The following is an 18675-nucleotide window of genomic DNA, read 5'->3' as shown; positions in this document are numbered from 1 at the left end:
ACTCCCTTCCCACCCCGACCACGTGTGATTTGCTGTACTGGGAGATGCTGAGTCTTCCCCTCGATGGGGAAAAGTAGGTCTGGGATGCAGAGGCACCAGGCCAGGCAGGCAGAGCTCTGGAGACCTGCCCACACCTTCCAGCAAGTGCTTCTGCTCACTGTTGGTGTAAGAGCTGTTTATCTCCGCTTCGGTGGCACGTTCGTGTTAAATCTGTGCCATGGACTAGAGGTGTGCTCATGGCACTGCCAGTGAGTGGGTGAGGTGGGTTATCTTGGAACATAAACCCCAAACTGAAGCCGAGGGGGTTTGCTGCCGCATACCAATATCGGCACTGTGAACACAGGAGTCAGACCGGTTAACCACAAAAAAAAAAAAAAAAAAAAAAGTGGGTGTTTGTCACTAACTCCCCTGTAAGGTGCAGGTCAGCTCGGGAAGGACCAGAGCACTTCTTGTCTCTGAGTACATCCCGGCCGAGCAGCCATGAAACAGCGTGTGCCAGACCTCGCCTCCTCGAGCCGGCTGCTCCCACACGCAGTGGATGGCAGCAACGGTGGCCCCTGCCACCAGGTAGCCCAGCAGGTCTGTACGTGGCCATGTGGGGGCCGGGGGTCCAGTAGCCCTCTCCTTAGGGATGCTTGTGAAGTAAGAAGTGGGACTGCTTTTTGGAAGAGCCGTAAGTCCTGGCTTTTCCCTTCTGTTGCCCTGTGGCATGTGTATTCCTTCTGTTTTCACCCATTTGATCATGCCTGCCTAGAGGCTGCCAGTCTTGGGGAGGGGGGGCAGGGCCTGCGGGGCTGAGCAGAGCCTTGAAGAGACCCTACCCCCTGGCTGCCATCATGGGCAAGTCAGAAATAGATCTTCCACATCAAAATGCTCAACGGTCGCCGCGCCTGGCAGCCGATCCTTGTGCAGGAGATAACACGTCGGTGGAGCAGCAAGCAGCAGCTCACGCATCTCTCCCTTCCCTGCAGCATCCCCCGCCTCCAGGTAAAGCTTCCCCCTTCCCACAGACAAGTGCTTTATCCTCAGAGTAATTTTATTACCAGTTCTGCTTTAGATTAAACAGGCCTTCAGTATATAAAAATAATGTATACAAATTAGCAGTTAATGTTTTCCATTTCTGGCTTAAAGGCATTTATAAGTTACACATTCATTTCCCTTCCCTCCCCTTTGAGCTTGCGTGCGGTACGGAGCCGGCTGGCGCAGAGCATCATAATTACAGCAGGAAGCGGTTGCTACTCTGGTGGACGGTGAGGGCTTACCCCAGGCTACGAGCTGCAGCGAGCGAGAGCGTACACGGCCGCCAGGTAGAGCGTGCCGTACACGGCAGCAGGGCGAGCAGGGGCCATTTAATGAAGCTAATTGCGTGAGCAGGTTAATTGTGACAGTGCATGGTTTGGATTCACCCAGCAGCAGCAGGGCAGGGGAGGAATGGAGTCCAGTGTGTTATTTGGAAGCTTGTGCAGCTCTCTGGCCTCTTCCTCCTGCGACTGCAGCGGTGACCCTGCAGCATTTTGGGCTCACGGTGGTCGCTGGAGGCTGTCTAGCACCTGCTGCATGTCGCGGCCTGCAGCTCCTGCTCCCCAAGGGCTGACCATCACGGCTGGCTCCAAGAGGCTCCAGCCCTGACACAGGGGGTGGATGGATGGGGAGGGGCAGAGCTAGGTACCACCACGCAGAGACTTCAGGACAGTAAATCCTTGACCCTGCTGCTGATTGTCATAGCTACAGAGCCTCCCCTGCACTGAGGAACAGCCTAGTGCTGCTCACTGTGGCCTTAGGATCCTGGTGAGACCTTGTATATGGGTATCCCAGTCCCTGCTCCTATAGCACAGAGAAATTTTAAGGAAGACTTAAAAAAATCCCACTGTAAAATAGCACCCCTGCCAGCTCCTGGGGTACGGGGAGTGCCCAGGGTGGGATCGTTGCAGCAGGCTCCTCGCTGGAGGCACAGCCCCGTGCCGGCTCAGCTCTGCAGCAGAGAGCACAGGTCTCAAAGGGCACTGCAAGGCTGGGGGAGAGGGGGGAGATGTGCAGGGATTGCTGCATCCCTGGCGTATGACCCTCCGCCCCCCTGCAGCGGGAAATCAAAGGCACCAGCAAGCTGAAGAGTGGGGCACACCGGCGCACAGGGCTGACCCTGGGGCAGGCGTACAAGGGAGCAGCTCTAGGGGAGGGATGGGGCAGCCACTCTCCTCCTGCCAGGGCAAGCTGGGGGCCCTTCTGTACTCCCCCTTCCCTGCCTGTAGCCAGGAGGGTCCCCCAGCCCTGCCAGCCTGGAGGAGAGGAGCTCAGAGGCATTGCTAAGCAAGAAGTGAGGCATCCCTGCGCCAGACCCCAGGGCACGCAGGGCGGGAGCTGGCACACTAAGCAGCTGGAGCAGCTGGGAGCAGGCGCTGTGCCTCTGCCCTGCTTTGTCCGGGGCCAGTGGGTTGACATCCTGGGGTCCCATCTGTGGCAGAAGGATGGTCCTGGCAGCTGCAGGGCCGGCGCCGGTCACAGCGAGATGTCCGGTGTCACCTGCAGGCTCTGCCCCGCAGCCCGTTTCTTGGCACTGCCGCGGCCCTTGTCTGCGCGCCGGTATGGGTTGTTCCGCAGATCTGCAGCGGGAGAAAGTGTGGAGCTGGCTGAGCTCCCCTGCCCACCCGCTGACGGCTGGACCCCCTCCCCACCCAGGAGTCACACCTTTGGGTAGGAGGATGCTCAGGAGAAGCCCTAGCACAGAGCCAGGAGGAGCAGCAGCTACGAAGGGCCAACCAGCGGGACCCCGGCCCCTGGCTCAGGAGGGGGGCAAAGCCTAGCAGCCCCCATTGCCCTGCCGGCACCGCGCTGGCCCCACGTTACCTACAGAGGACTCTCCTCATTGAAGCTCACGTCGCAGAAGAGCCGGGACGAGCGTTTGCCCGTCCGGGCTGTGAAAGGAACAGTTTTCAGAGCTGAGTAGAGCAATCCAGAGAGACAGCGAGGAGGAGGAGAGAGGAGGAAGAAGCAGAAGAGGAGGAAGAGCTAATGAGACAGGGCAGGGAGCACTTGGCAGCTCTGCCGTGTGGGATAGATTTGGTCCCCGTAACGGGGCTCGGCGGCCCTCCAGCTCCTGGCTGTGACCGTCCCCTGCAGCCCCCCAGCACCAAGGGTCTCCCCGCCAACACCAAGTCTGCCACAGGGGGGGACACCTGGCTGGTCACCTGCAATAATCTCTCACCTGAAATAATATCCTCGATGGCACCATCTTTGCCTTCGTAGATGAGCGGCTCCTTCACCATCTGCTTCTTCTTCAGCTCGGCGATCACGTCCATCTGCTGCCGCTTGGCTTTCTGGGTGGGCAACTGAGGTTGGGGACAGCGCGGGGTGAACGGTGTGGCCTCCCGCCGCACCCCAAAGGAGACGGGGTGCCCTCACCCTCGCTCTTCCACAGCAGGACCTGTTTTGCCCTTCCCCACCATGCAGCCCACCCAGGGCTGGACCCCTGACACGTGGGGCACCTTCACCTCAGGACGGTTCTCACTGCTGGGGGGGGCAGATTCTGGCTCTTTGGCCATGGCCTCCTGCTTCTTCCACAGCTCGATGTCCTGCTCTGCTTTCTTGGGAGAGGTACAGGGAGGGTGTGCTGAGCCAGAGGGGTCCTGCTGTGGGACAGCAGCCCCCCCCAGCTCCCCCCAGCTCAGCTCCAGCATCCCTGAGCACCCCGAAGCACAGTGCTGAGCCCCAGGGTTTCCTGTCCTGTGAGCCCCAAGCCCCCAGCCCCGTGCACAGATTTTGCCAGTTACTCCAAAGTGGGGTCAGACCCCCCCCAAACCTTCTCCCAGCCCCCAGAAACACGGCACACACCCCCTGTCTCCTCCTACCTTGTAGGCTCTGATGAAGCGCATGAACATGGGGAAGAAGGTGGTGGGAGGACTGGTCTTGGGGTTCTCCCCAAAATATTCCACAGCCGACTCGTACGCCTCCTGCGGGCACAGACACCTCGACTGGGGGGCTGAGGCTGGGGCACCAGCACTCCCTCACCCACTGCCTCCTCCCAGCCTCTCCCACAACGCCATCCCCCTCCAAACCCCTCCCAGCTTTTCTGCTGGAGCCACGTCCCAGCCGGGAGCCTCTCCCATGGAACAGACGTGTGGGCACAGGGCACCCCAGGGTGTCCCACCTAGGAATGGGGGGGCGCAATCCCGCTCCACAACCCTGCGCTACCCCCAGCACCCACCTTGGCAGTTTTGCTGTCAGCCTGCAGCTTCTCCATCACCTCTGAGTTGACCTTGAGGAACTCCTTGAGCACGGGGCTGTCGTCCTGCCGCATGAACTCCTTGCGGGTCAGCTCCATCCCCTGCTGCAGGCTCCGCACGTCCTGCAACACGCTGTCCAGGGAGACTGCAGGGAGGGCGAGCAGTGCGGGGGTCAGAGCAGACTCGGAGAGACCCTGTACCATGGCTGCAGCCTGTCATGACTCCCCCAGCCCAGCGCCCATGGGCGCTACCTGTGCCCGCCTTGTCAAGGAAGTGTAGCTCGGTGTGGAAGCCCGTCAGCTCGGGGTACTTCTCCATGATCACCCGCACCAGGTAGTGCAGCAGTGTTTGCTTGCGGTCTGTTGACTTCATCTCCAGGAGCTGTGAGAGAACAGCGTCAGCCCCGACCCGCATCCCATCGCCCCCCGCACCGCTCAGGGTAGGCTGCATCGATCCCTGTGGCTGGTTCTCATCTTCCTCCATCCCCACAGCTGCTCCCTGCATCCCTCCATCTCTACATATCTGACTTCTGCATCCTCTGAACCCCATGGCTATCTCTCGGGCATCTCCACCACTTTGGTTCCTCCCCCTGCCTCTCCAACCCTGGTCTCCTCATCCCTCCATCCCTACAGCTGGTCCTTGAGTCCCTCCATCCCCAAGGCTGATCCCCGGGCAGTGACAGTGTCCCCATGGCCCAGCAAAGGGGGCAGCCCTGTGGGGACCCTACCGCATCCAGGCTCTGCAGGCGGAAGCCGTAGGCTGCCCCGCGCTTGCTGCTGTTCATGTAGTTCCCAAAGGCCAGGACAATCTGTGGAGACACCACGGCTGGGGTACACAACCCGGCATGGATGGGGCACCCTGGGGAGGGGGCACAGCACCTACACATGCCCCAGCAGCGCCCTGCAGGCACCCATCCCAGCCCCACGTCCCTCCACCAGGGCCACCCCATGCCAAGCTCCAGACCTCAAGGATGTTGCGCAGTTTGCTGGAGGACTTGAGGGACATGGAGGCGGCGATAATGGCGTTGAGTTGCTGTGGATGGGAGGAAAAGCCCGTGAGTCTCGCTGCAGGGTGCCACCTCCTCGCAGCCCCCCACCCACAGCCACCCTGTGCCCCCCGCAGCACCCACCGGCATGAGCAGCTGGGCTGTGTCGTTGAAGTTGCCCAGGAAGATCATGACATTCATGCGCTCAGCCAGGCGTGGGATCTTGCTGAAGCGGATCATGAACTGATCCTCGTCTGAGAGCTCCTCCGGTGGCTGCTGCTCCCGCTCAAACTTCCCGATGAGTGTCCGCTCATACTCGGTGGGCAGGAAGCGCAGCAGCAGCTCCAGAAAATCGAGGCTCAGGGCTTGCTGGTCATACCTGTGGGTGGCGGGAAACCCGCAGTGCAGTCAGACCCTGCGACCAGCTCCCCAAGGCCCTGTCACCCATGGCTGGTCCCCGCATCCCCCCGTCTCTCTGCGCCTGGTCCCCGCATCCCCCCGTCTCTCTGCGCCTGGTCCCCGCATCCCCCCGTCTCTCTGCGCCTGGTCCCCGCATCCCCCCGTCTCTCTGCGCCTGGTCCCCGCATCCCCCCGTCTCTCTGCGCCTGGTCCCCGCATCCCCCCGTCTCTCTGCGCCTGGTCCCCGCATCCCCCCGTCTCTCTGCGCCTGGTCCCCGCATCCCCCCGTCTCTCTGCGCCTGGTCCCCGCATCCCCCCGTCTCTCTGCGCCTGGTCCCCGCATCCCCCCGTCTCTCTGCGCCTGGTCCCCGCATCCCCCCGTCTCTCTGCGCCTGGTCCCCGCATCCCCCCGTCTCTCTGCGCCTGGTCCCCGCATCCCCCCGTCTCTCTGCGCCTGGTCCCCGCATCCCCCCGTCTCTCTGCGCCTGGTCCCCGCATCCCCCCGTCTCTCTGCGCCTGGTCCCCGCATCCCCCCGTCTCTCTGCGCCTGGTCCCCGCATCCCCCCATCCCCCCAGCTGGTGCTATCACCCCTCCAACCCCAGCACACCCAACACCATCCCAGCCCCCTGGTGTAGCTGGGCTTGTGCCTGACCTCCCATCAAGGAGGGGACACTCACGTCTCGATGGCTGTGCAGATGTCCTGGATGCTGCGGCCGCCCTTGCGGAGTGTGATGGCCAGGTTTTTGGCTCGGTTGGATTCCATGAGGGTGACCTTGCTGGGAGCCTTCTGCATGGCCTTCACCTTGAGGGCACTGATGTCCAAGCCGGGGCCCTGTGCCTTGGTCTTAAACTGCTCCTCGAAGTCTCTCATGTCCAGCTCCTGCAGAGAGACAGGGCTGAAGGCACAGCAGGGAGGTGACACAGGACATCTGGGATGAGGACAGGGCCAGAGGGCGAGGACAAGGGGGTGAGGAGTGAGAGGATGAAGATGGAGCAAGGGGATGAGGTCAAGTTGATGGGATGTGGATGGAGCAAGGGGAAAAGGACAGGGACAGGAAGGGCGTAACGAGGGGACCAGAGGACGAAGATGTGGAAGAAACGGACAGGATGGGAGGATAAGGATGAAGCAAGAGGACAAGGACCAGGTGACCAAAGAAGGATGGCAGATACCATGTTTTCCTTTTCCGTGGTGGCAAGGAGCTGCTCCAACGTCCAGCTCCTCCAGCAGCCATGTGACACCCCCAGATAGGCACAAGGGGGGCATGGAGGCAACCTCAGTGTGGGTGCAGTGTGGACTGGGGCTCTGGCCAACCAAGGGTGCTGCACCCAGACCCCCCCGGACCCTCCTGTGTCCTCACCTGCAGCACCTTCTCATCATTGAGCTCGGTGAAGACTGTGCCATTGATCTGGCTCGGCTTCAGGGCCACCCAGTTGAAGACTGGCATGCGAAACTTGGTCTGGATCGGCTTCTTCACCTTCACTGTGGGGTGACAGGGAGGGGGGACAACACATCATGGGGTGGGGGGCTCCCAAACCCACCCCAGGATTCCCCCAGCCCTCACCTGGGGGACATCTCCACCGTCCCTGGGCCACGCTTACCTGAACTGCCAGCAGGGTGAGGGGCAGCTGGCCCAGCTGGGAGCTCCCCACCCAGGGGTGGGGGTGGTGGAGGTGGGGGGACAGGGCCCTCCAACCCCCCTGGGAGCAGTGGGGGTGGGGGTGGCACTTGGGTGCCTGGGAGCGGAGGGGCTGGTGGGGGGTCGGTGCCTGCAGGCAATGGGAGTGCGGGGGGCACTGGGGGGCCAGGCTCAGCCCCCAGCAGGGGGGGGGGGGGGCGGGGGGGGGCGGTGTGCCAGGTGCTGCTGGAGGAGCCGGAGCCAAACCATCTGCAATGGAAAGAAGACGTGGGTGTGACGGTGGCACAGCAGGCACAGTGCCACCGCCACATCCCCTCTGCCACCGAGTGACCCTGTGTCCCTGGGCACATCCCTGCGCCCCCCTCGGAGACACGCTGCTGCCGCGCCCCTGTGCCACGTGTCCCCACTAGGAAGGGGACACTGCGGGCTGCTGCCATCCCCCTGCACCTATGGTACGTACCTGTGCAGGTGGCAGTGGCGGCAGCAGTGGCGGCAGCAGTGGCCTCTCCAGTAACCACGGGGGCTGCTGGCGTTTCTATGACGACGGGAACAATTTTGATGGCGACGTCTCCGTCAGGCCCACGCAGGATCTGCACCAAGCCCTTCTCCTCCAGCTCTGCCAGCTGCCGCTCCAGCGCCAGCCGGTAGCACTCCTGGGGCTGCGGGGCCGGTGGGCTGGGTGGCCGTGGCGGGCTCAGTTGCTCCTGCAGTGGTGACAAGCCCCAGCAGATCACCGGTGTCCCACTGCACCCCTCAAACCCCGGCCCCCCAGGCACCCACCCCTGCCTGCAGCACCGTAACGCCCATGGGTGCTCACCCGCAGTGCCTCCAGCTCCTGCCGCGCCTGGCTCAGCTGCTTCTCCAGCTCCGCTATCTTGGCCATGGAGTCGTTCTCCGCATCCTGCAGCTTCTCCGTCAACTGCAGGGGACGAAGTGACGTTGCTCAGCCCCATCCTCATCCCTCCCTCGGGGCTGGCGTCAGCAACTCCTGCCCACGCACCCGCATCCCACCTGGCTGACGTGCTCCTGCAGCTCCTCCATGTGCTCCAGCACCGCCGTCTTGGTCTCCGAGTCCTCCAGCACGGCCCCCACATCGAAGATGTTGTCCAGGTAGGCTTGGATCTGCACCTGCAGCTTGTCACTCTCGGTGAGACGGAGACTCTGCCATGAGACAGCCGGTGGCACCGTCACAGGGCACCCACCCCTCCCCCCAGCAGCAGGGCTCAGCACCGGGGCGGTGCAGGATGACCCACCTCCAGGTACTGGTCCAGCCCCAGGTGGGTGAACTCATATTGCAGGAAGACGCGGAAGTTCATGTTCTCCACCGAGTGAACCACGATGTTGATGAACTGCATGCAGGCCACCTGCAGGACAGGCACAGGCTCAATGTGGCCACCAGCATGGCATGTTGGCCCAGTAATCCTTGGGAACACGGTGCCCCAGGTAGTGCACAGTGGACTGGTGGCTCTCGGGGACGTGGTGGCCCCTGGAGTATGCAGGGCGGTTTCACAGCCCTGGGGAAGCACCAGCAGCCCAGCAGCCCTGGGGGACACCACAGCCCTTGGCACACCCAGGACAGGACAGTGGCTCAGCTGCCCCTTGGGCACACAGTGCCCCTGGGGACAGCAGAGCACCAGCCCTACAGCTGCTCACCATGAAGTCGATGTTGGTGTCCTCGTTTCGGAAATACTCCATCAACTTCTCAAAGCGGTTCTTCTCCCCGCAGACCTGGGGTGGGAGAGCAGGGGGCTGAGGGCCAGGTGGGACACAGCCAGGGTGGGCACCCAGGGATGCGGCAAGGCAGGAGGCACCTGCCAGGGATGTCATCCCAACTCTGACAGGTGCTGCCCGCCACCCAGTCCAGCTGCGATGTGGTCCTGGCATGGGGACATCGAGCCCAATGGCTGGAGCACCCACAAGCAAGTGACAGGACAGGCGTTGTCAGGACAGAGGATGCCCTGATGATGCAGGGCTCTGCCACACAGAGAAACTGAGGCACGAACCCAGCCAGAGCACAGGTGTCAGTGTGGGGACCATGCATGGCTGCTGAGGACTCACCTCCTTGAAGTTGTCAAAGGCGGCCAGGATGATGTCATGGCCACCTCGGACAAGGCAGACGGCAGCCAGCAGCTCCAGCACCAGCGCCTTGGTCCTGCAGACATGGGGTGGGAGGGGGTTGGGGCCGTGGCACGGGCTGGGGGACGGGGGGACAGGGGATGGGTCCTACCTGGCGTTCTTGTTGTTGAGGCTGAGGGTGATCTCGTTGACGCAGGCTGGGTGGTTCATCACCAGGCTGAAGCCAGACTTGGGGGCAAAAGGAGCATTAATGGGGTTGTGCATCCTCCTGTCCCCAGCCCAGGGATGCTCCAGGACCTTGGGACATCCCCACACCACATCCCCACCAGACGCGAGGTTGAGTGAGGACATCTCAGAGCGAGGGGATGGCGACCAGGTCCCACCCTGACCCCTGACCCTGAAGATGGCCCCACAGGGGCTGAAGGCTTTCGAGGAGCCCCAGGTGGGTCCCCGAAGACCCTGCCCTCCCCCACCTGGTAGTTCATGATGGCGCGGAGACACATGATGCAGACATGGACGTCATCCTTCTGGTTGATGAGGCGGGAGTTCCTAAGTGCCTTCCTGCTGTGCGAGGGGTTCAGCCTGGGTGGGCGAAAGGGCACTGAGCAGGGGCTGGGGGGCAGCCGGGGCGGCGCAGCGCAAAGCCGGGGGGGGTGGGGGGGGGTGGGGGGGGTGGGCAGCAAGAGCGAGAAGACACCAAGGGACCTGGACAGTTGTGTCCCCACGGGAGAGACCCCCCCACGTCCATGTCCGTCTACAAGCGCTTGGGCTGCTGGGGTGCTGGGGGTGGGATGGGTGTGCACAAGGTGGTCTCAGAGGCTCACCGGGGTGGGTAGGAGCTGCTGGGTGACCTGGGGCTACTGTCCCCATCACTGCCCAGGGCACTGCAGGGGACGCTGGGGTGGACGTGGCGGAGGAGGGTGTGGATGTGCTGGTTCGAGAGGCAGCAGCTGGAGGTGCGTTAGAGCCTGCAGGACAGGAGGGAGAAACGGGGCTCCCGCGGCGCCCCTGGGACACCCAGGCTTGGGGACACAGCTGGGGGACAAGGGCTGGGACCCCCTCCGGGTGCCACGTCACTCCTGACCTGTCCCTCGGGCTGGAGGGGGACACCTCGGCTCCTCCAGAGCTGCTGGCAGGCGATCAGGGACCCCCATGGTCCCCGGGGTGCCACATTACGGCTCCCAGGGCGACTGTGGTGGGGTGTCCCCTGGGACCCCCCCCTCTGCCCACTGGGGATGCCCCACAGGCACTGTCCCCAATGCCGGTGACTGGCAGCGGAGTCCCACCAGGGTGTCCCTGTCCCGCCAGTGCCCTGGCCCCGTCACCTACCGTCAGCGCGTCCCCCGGCAGCGTGCAAGAGAAGAGCGGGGTTAGAAGGGGGCTGCGGGGGTGAATGGCGCCAAGCGAGAGCCACCAGCCACGGGGACCGGCCACGGGGGTCGCAGGCCATTCCTCCACCCCGGTTTTAAACTTGGGGGGGAACGATTTGCAATTTGCTCCCCCAAATTCTCCAGCATCTCCAATTTTTGCTTATTCGTGGATTTTACCCAGAGCATCCCACAAGGGTCACGGTGTGGGGCTGGGGGCCGGCTGGGGGCCTGCAGGGTTTGTCCCTTGCATGCATACATGGGGACGTGGCTTTGTCCCCCCCTAAACCAGCGACGGGGACCCATTTTTAGGACCAGGCCTGCGTCTCCCTGCCGAGCCCCTCTCTGAGCATGGCGCGGCTGGGGGTGCAGCGAGGCGGGGAGCATGGAGGCCGAGGGGGACAGCTGGGGACGGACCACGTGTTACCTTACAGTGAGGTGCCGCACTTTGGAGGAGCCCTGGGTGGGGGACGAGGAGCTGCTTTTGCTCAGGTCCTCCAGCGACCGCTCCAGGACCTTGCCCTTGTCAGAGCCTGGGCTGCCGTTCTCGGCGCTCTCCATGTCGTACCTGGTGGCCCGTGGGGACACAGAGATGGGTGAGATGTGGCACCCCGATATGGGCAGACACCCCCACCGGGGTCCCCAAGGCTGGGGATGCTGGGATGTTCTGCTCAACCCTAGCGATGGAGGATCCTTAGCTCCATCACTCCCATGCTGGGGAAGAGCCCCCCAGGACATCCCCAGCCTCACTGAGTCCCAGGGGAGGCTGGCCCTGGCCTGGGGGATGGGGCAGCCGGTGGTGACATACGCGACGGAGCACTGGGCAAAGGCGAGGTACTCCAGCAGCACATCCAGCCCCTTGTTCTCCTCGTTGAGGAACTCCTGGACCCAGCTGTGGGGTGCAGGGGGTTAGTGGGCTCCGACAGCCCTCCTCACCCTCCCATCTCCCTGCTCCAGCCCCTCAGTGGAGCCACCCCCGGTCAGAGGTCCCCAGCGAGGGTGGGACACGCTGTGGACATGAGGTGGCACCGTGAGCTGGCACACCTCCCGATGCATGCTCTGCTGCCACCACTGCAGGACAGCTTGACCCTGGGTGGTGGGACACAGGCACCCATAGCTCAGAACCCACCACACCGTGAGGGGTTGGGACACGCAGGGTGGGGACCAGGGTCCATCCTGGCACCCAGGGGGTACCAGAGAGCCAAAATGGGGTTCAGGTCCTACAGCACCCCCGTCCTCCCATCAGAGCCATCTCAGAGGGGCAGGATGAGGCCACCAGCCTCCACATCCTGCTGTCACCCCCACGGCCACAAGCCACTGCCAATCTCTCTGCCAGCAACGCCGGGGACAGCAGTGGCAGCTGGGTGATGACAAGGACGCCTCACCCTTACCCGATGTAGTTGGTCCTCAAGGAAATCTCCAGTTCCCGGAGAACCTGTGTCGATTCCTGTACTCGCCTCTTGAACTATGGGATGGGGAGAGCTGTTGGCACTGTCCCCACGCCCAACCCAGGAAGGGGACACGGGGTGCAAGGGGGAGTCCTCACCTTCCTGCTTACGCCACCCGTGTCCAAGTAGCTCTTCAGCTTCTGGATGTAGGCAGATGGTGGGTTTTTCACCTGGAAACGCTCCTACGAGCCCCAGAGAGAGGCTGAAACCAAACCGCCCGCCCGTGGCGCAGGGACATGCCACTGTCTCTGCAGCAGCCAGTGTCCCTGTCCCTGCCCCTGTACTGCATCAACGTTTAATCAGGTTAATGAGGCACTGTCGCGCTAACAGGGACGGATGTCAGCACTCGGCACATGCCAGGTTGGTGCCTGTTCCACAAGTGGCACTTGGGGACAGGGACAGCACCAGAGACACTGTGACACCTGGACCTCACCTGGTCACAGATGAGCTCCCACTTCTTCTCATTGTCATACTGGTTGAGCAGCTTCATCTTGTCTGGGGGCAGGTTCATGGAGTTCTGTGGGGTGATAGTGTCAGGGTTGGGGTCATCCCCTGAAACATGCCCAGGGGCTGTAGCACCCACTGCTCATCCAGCATCCGGTGTCCTTGCTCAGTGGTGGGAGGATGGGGATATCAGGGGGAGGATGGGGACACAACCATTCCCAGGATGTTTGCATCCCACCAGCCATGGGCCCATCAGCAATGTCCCCACCTGGGGCTCCCCGAGGCAGAAGGTGTTATTGGAGGACAGGAGGAAAAACTGGACCCGTCCATCCGTGTCACAAGCGCACAATGCTACCAGCCTCAGCCAGCCCAGTTCTGGTGAGGAGCAGAGACACAGGCTGGGGACACAGCTGAGGAACCCCAGAGCCTGGGCCCTGCTCAGGGATGACGGTCACCTCCCAGTCCCCCGCCGCAGGTGCGTGACGAGCCCAGCTGGTGAAACCAGCATTTCTTTAGAGACATGATGTCAGGGCAGAGTCTGGTGTGTCACCACATCCCTCCGCAACACCATTGCACAACCCTGGCCCCCGTCACCCCCCCGGGGCCACCCTGGCAGGACATGATGTGGTTTCCGCTCTCCAAACGGCACGAGGCAGCTGCCGAAACCACTCCACACCACAGCCGGGGGCTTCAGGGGGCTCCCGGTGCTGCTCCTGCCGCTGGGGTGCTCAGGGCACCCAGCAGGTCCCTAAGGGACACCATAGGGTGACCGGCAGAGCCTTTAACAGAGCCCTCACCATGGCCTGGGCCATGCTGGGAGCTCAGCTCTGGTCACAGGTGATTTATTTTCCCCAAAGAACCATTTCTTGGTGATCCAGCCCCCAGGGAGATGCAGGAGCTGAGGCTGCTGCTCGCCTGGAGAGCCCGGCCATGCTGGCACATGGAGGCAACATGCAGCCCCGGGTCACCTTTAACATCCAGCTTTAGGGTCCCCTGATGTTAAGGACTGGGCATGTGGGGTGCAGGCACCCTGGGACAACCATATCCTTGGGGAAAAGGCATCTCCCACGGGTTTGGTTGCACACAGAAGAGCAGGTCCAAGAGGAGAGGTGCCACAGTGGCGGGCAGGAGCAGAAACCTCACCACCTGCCTCCACCAAGGACCTGTCGAGCTGCTTTTGCAAGAAGTCAAAATCAGGAGACGTGGGCGGGAAGGAGCCAGCACTCGGCCAGATTTAGCCAGGGGACAGCTCACACGGAGAGCTCTGCAGGGAGGGTAAAATCAGACGGCAGGGTCAGAAACAGCCTCATTGCAAAGCTGACAAGGCTGCACCGGATCTGCCAGCTGAACCCAGGGTGGGCTAAGTGGCAGCAGCACCTGGATGTCCCCTTTGCTGCAGAGCCCTGTCCTTGTGGTCCCCAAGTTGCCATCCTTGGAGTAGACGAGCCCCCCCAGGAGGGTCAGGCCAAGGGACATGGCTGCGCCAAGAGGACTACATGCCCAAACACCCCACCCAGGGCTACAGCAGCACCTATGGCACGTTGTTAGGTGCTCTTGGCAGAGGGGGGATGGTGGCACCTGGACCACCTTTTCCAGTCGACTATGTGTGGGACTTGGAAAAACCAGGACCAAGCACAACCGGTGGGACAGGACCTCCCATGGGTTCCCCACCACGGGGATGCAGGCGGGGCAGGGGGATGCTGGGGATGTCCCTACGGAGGCGGTTCTGCCACAGAGCCCTGCAGTCCCTCCTCACAAGCAGGGCTGGGCTGGGTGGCAGGATGTGGCACAGTTCGGGTACAAACTGGGTGGTGGCTGCATCCCGCCACGGCCCCAGATGGGCACGTGGTGCTGGGGGGGAGGAAGTGGCTCCACTCTAGTCCTCAGCATCAACCAGCAGCGTGAAGAAACTGGCTCATTTCCTGCTGGGGATCAGGGGACTGGTGCTGTGGGAGGTGTGGGGCAGGGTGGGTGATGTGGGGCAGGGCAGCAGCCAAGCACATCAGAGGTGTCAGAGGAAGGACTTAGTCCTTCTCCTCGGGGGACAAGGATGGAGAAGCCACAGGGGCTTGGCCCCAGCAGCCACATCCCACCTCCCATCACTCTCCGGCCGGCACCCAGCACCCTTGTCCCACCCCAGCGTGGGGCTTCCCCAGCCTCCCAGCAGCATCACAGCCCACCAGGTTAATGAACGGACGCCACCAAACATCCCCCACCAACCCTCCTGGGACACAGGGTGCCATGGAGCCTACAGTGCCATCCCACCCATGTCCAGCACCAGGATGCAGCCAGCCAGGACCCACCAGCTCAGCCAACACCAGCCGTAGGGCTGAGCTGGGCTTTACCCTGCACCTAAAACTGAGGCTGGGGTGACGTAAAGCAGCACCTACATCATTTTCCGGTATGAAAAGACCTTTTCATATTGCAGCACCCACAGCGCTGGGGCTGCTGCCGTCGGAGAGATGGAACTATTCTGGGCGTCAGACACCTTTATTTTGTTCTGCACATGAGCGGTCAGAGCTGAGCAGAGCCAGGCTCTGCACCAAACCTCAGCACAAAAAATTCAAAGCATCCTTTACGGAAGTGTTTGCTCTGAAACACCGATGGGCTGGAGTGAAAACCAGGCTGAACCCAGAGAGCATCGTTTCTGGGGCGTGTGGGGGATGTGCAGCCATGAGATGGGGATGGAAAGCCTTGCTGGCATGTGGCATGGGAGAGCATCCCAGTCCAGACATCGGGTACCAGCCTTGCCCGCTGCAGGGAAGGGGCCAAAGCAGCCCCAAGATGGCAGGTTTGGGGCTTTCACTGGCCACAGGAAGGACTAAGGTCGCCGGGTGCCTGAGCTAGTGGCCAATGGACCACCCCGCTCCCGGGATTCTCCATCCCTTATGGCCACAGAGTGTGATACTCCCACCCAAGGGGCTTTGGGACGTGCCCAGCCCCACAGCACCAGCCAACCCACGGCATCCCCTCCAGTGACCCTGACTGCCACTGGACCCGTCCTCCTGCCTCTTCCCAAGGCTCAGAGCTGGGCACCCAGCAGGATCAGGCCCACTGAGGGCTCTCCTGCATGCAGCCAGCCAGGCTGGGCAATGCTCCCAGGACCAGCTCCTCCCACCAGGGAACCCCTGGATCCAGCCAGGTGCCATACCCACCACATGCCAGGCAGGGACAAGCCAGCAGAGGAGCAGAAGGGTCCCTGTGGATGGCCGGATCCTGCTGCGAGGGTGGCAAGGAGCAGGCTGAGGGGTGGGTGGCTGCTGCTGCCTGCTGCTCCTGGCTCTATTTTAAGAACGAGCCGAAGCTGCTCTCAGCACAGGCTGGAGAAGTGAGCCTGATGCAGCCACCATGCCCACAGCCCCACCGGGTGCCTGGTGCCCCCTCGTACCCACACACGGGGGGGAGCCCTGCACTGGGACACCCTCCTCATTCAGCCAGGGCCTGATCCATCACAAGCCGTTCCCCTCTCTACCCCAGGCACACGGCCCCCATGGGGGCACCCCATCGCAGCCCCCACAGCAACCAGCCGGACTCGGCCACCGCGCCAGGACTGGGTGCAGGATGGATCCAGCTTTAGAAAGCCAAGCATCAGGTTTCCTTCTCAGTTGAGCAGAGGCCGACACTGCAGCTGGCGCTCACTGGGGATCAGTCTCACCACTGAAGCCAACAGCACATCCGCAAACATCTGCAGCAGTGACGTTTGCCATACTCTCCCCCAGGTCCTGGGAGAGGAGGCAGCAAAGCCCCTGCCAGCAACCCCCCCCTGCCGGAGCAGCCCCTGTGCCCATCGGCCGCCATCCCCAAGGCTCCAACCAACCCCCCCAGCTATTCCCAGCTTCACCTCCACCACACCCTCAATTCCCAAATTAATTTATATATTCCCAATTGCTGCCTCTTGACATGCAAAAGGGGAAAAGTCCTGACTGCTCCAAGTGGGAGCATCTCTATCCCAGCAGCAAAGATGCTCCATTTCCTTCTCTCCATCCCAAAAAGCCACCTGGGCACATCCCAGACCGCTTGGCACAGGGACAACCCATTGCTCTGCCAGGGCAGCATCTGCCACAGTACCCTCCCTGGGCAGAAGTCAGCTTTTGAGGATAAAACTAAACTCCCCATTTCTTGGCATGGGCTGGGTTTATCCAGTTTGGATCCTCTGCGCTCTGCCGTTGGCTTTTCTGCCCAGGCTTTGCCCTACCAGTTCTCCCAGTCTGGGATGTCCAGCCCAAAATGGTTTGCACAGATGTGCGCACATGGCATCACTGTAACCATGGCAACATGTCAGAGCTGGATCATGCCCCACCAGGAGATTGCCAGCCCATCCCCTCCTGCTCCATCACTGATCTCACAAGCTCAGGAGGTGGAAGAATGAATCCCGAGTCACGGAACATGGTTGGGGTGGGTGATGGCGGAGGGATGTCCCCAGTCCCTATCCCCCTCTGCCGCCCAGGGGTCCCAAAGTCCCGCCAGCCACGAGAAGGGGAAAGGGAACCTGTGAAAGGAGGAAGCAAGATTGGGACAGCGATTTCACAAGGCACTCAGTTCCCGTCTGGCCGAACCCCAGCTCCCTGGGTCCCCTGGTTCCCAGGAAAGGGCTTTCCCTCGCGAAGGTGGCGAGGGCCTGGAGCAGCGCTTTCCCCTTTTCCAATGTTTTTTCACTTTAGGATTTGCAACCCGCCACCACCCAGCTGGGCAAAACGCGCCATTTCCTGAGGCCTTGCAGCAGCAGCGGAAGCACCCTGAGGTCCCTGCCACCACCTTCCCCTCCTGCCGCCACCACCACCACCACACCTGGCAGCCATTGCTGGCACCACCGCCCAGCTCGGCCGCCTGCCACCATGGGCATCCCACTGCAAAGCCCCCTCCTCGGGGATTTGGGGGCCCCATGCAGGTCCCCGCCTTGCAAAGCTCTTCACCGTCACTGCCCTGCGCCAGGGGCCGGGAGGCGGTGGCGGCTCTAGCTGCTATGCCCATCCCTAAATAATCCTCCTACAAATGCCACACGAGAAAAAAAAGCTTCCCAACGATTTGTGCTCAGGGCTGGGATGGTAGATCCCACCTGGTGGATCCTACCCAGTGGATCCCAGTGTACCAGCATCTGCAGGAGCTTTTCCCTGTGGTTGCTCCCGGCACAGGGAGGGCAACTCCAGCTCCCACCGGGGAAACAGGGCGTTAAAGCCGCATTTTTTTTTTCCCAGCTCCCAGCCTGACTCTCCACCACGGAGCGTTTTGGGAGAGGGTGCGGGATGGAGTGTGGCTGGCTCCCCCGGTGGGACCGCGGCGCGAAGGTCACGGCCAGCCGCCAAGGACGGAGGGCAGCAGGCGCGAACTGCTCTCCCCCAGCTCCCGGGATTCCAAGGAGCTGTCATCCCACGAGAACGCGGCTTGGGGGGACACCGGGAGCGATGCCGGTGGTTTATCCCAGGGAGAAGGGCCCCGGGAAGGAGGAGGCAGGGGAGGGCGGTGAGCCTCGCCATCCGCAGCACCGGCTGCCTGCAGCACACTGCCGGCTGCGGGCCCTGCCAGCTCCCCGCCACGGCCGGGTGTCCCGCAGCCGGGGTCACCCCAACAGTGGGTGGATCCCCCCGTGCCCCCCGGGGACCGCACCGGCTGTGGGGCATCCCGCGGGCTGGGTCGAGCATCCCCCGGGAGTAACCAGCGGAACCATTACCCTTACTAATGACAAATACTACATCAACCGGGGTGGATTTAATTAATCGCTCGACTAATAAAATGAGAACAGAGCAAAACTGCCGCCGGGGTGGGATGCGGACGCCCGCGCCCCCCCGCACTCACCAGGACGCGGCCGAAGCGCTCCTCCAGCTCGGCGGCGGTGGGCATGGGCTGCCGGGCGGGCGGCGGGGCGGCGCCGGGGGGGGGGCCTGGGGGCCGGGGGTCGCGCCCCGCCGCCCCCCCCTCCATGCCGCCGGCCGCGTTGCCCATGGCGGGCTGGGCTGGGCTGGGCTGGGCTGGGCTCGGCCCGCGCTGCTCCCCCGCCCGCGCTCCCCGCCTCAGCAGCGGCTCTCGGCACCCGCCGCTCCCGCGGGGCGTTATCGCGCCCGGCGCCCCGCCCCCGCCCCCGCCCGCCCCGCCCCCGCCCC

General features: G+C 62.9%; 1 protein-coding gene across 1 annotated transcript; it reads right to left on the bottom strand.

The window, feature by feature from the left end:
* Nucleotides 1-1018: 1018 nt before the first annotated feature.
* On the bottom strand, nt 1019-18560 carry FMNL1 (formin like 1). The gene is made up of 28 exons (XM_037411575.1): nt 18371-18560; nt 12567-12650; nt 12232-12315; nt 12077-12150; nt 11494-11577; nt 11113-11253; nt 10143-10277; nt 9792-9900; nt 9470-9546; nt 9301-9394; nt 8896-8970; nt 8496-8606; nt 8254-8403; nt 8060-8161; nt 7703-7946; nt 7454-7491; nt 7205-7238; nt 6964-7085; nt 6283-6485; nt 5350-5584; nt 5184-5252; nt 4948-5028; nt 4472-4601; nt 4202-4365; nt 3846-3947; nt 3483-3581; nt 3203-3326; nt 1019-2600 (listed from the first exon to the last, which is right to left on the bottom strand). Exons 1-28 carry the CDS (start codon nt 18515-18517, stop codon nt 2497-2499), a joined length of 3216 nt encoding a protein of 1071 aa, XP_037267472.1. The 5' UTR covers nt 18518-18560; the 3' UTR covers nt 1019-2496.
* Nucleotides 18561-18675: the final 115 nt, after the last annotated feature.

Source organism: Falco rusticolus, chromosome 18, assembly GCF_015220075.1.
Source record: "Falco rusticolus isolate bFalRus1 chromosome 18, bFalRus1.pri, whole genome shotgun sequence".
Taxonomy (NCBI): Eukaryota; Metazoa; Chordata; class Aves; order Falconiformes; family Falconidae; genus Falco; species Falco rusticolus.
The sequence above is the reverse complement of the archived record's forward strand: the minus strand, read 5'-3'. Positions and strand labels throughout refer to the sequence as shown.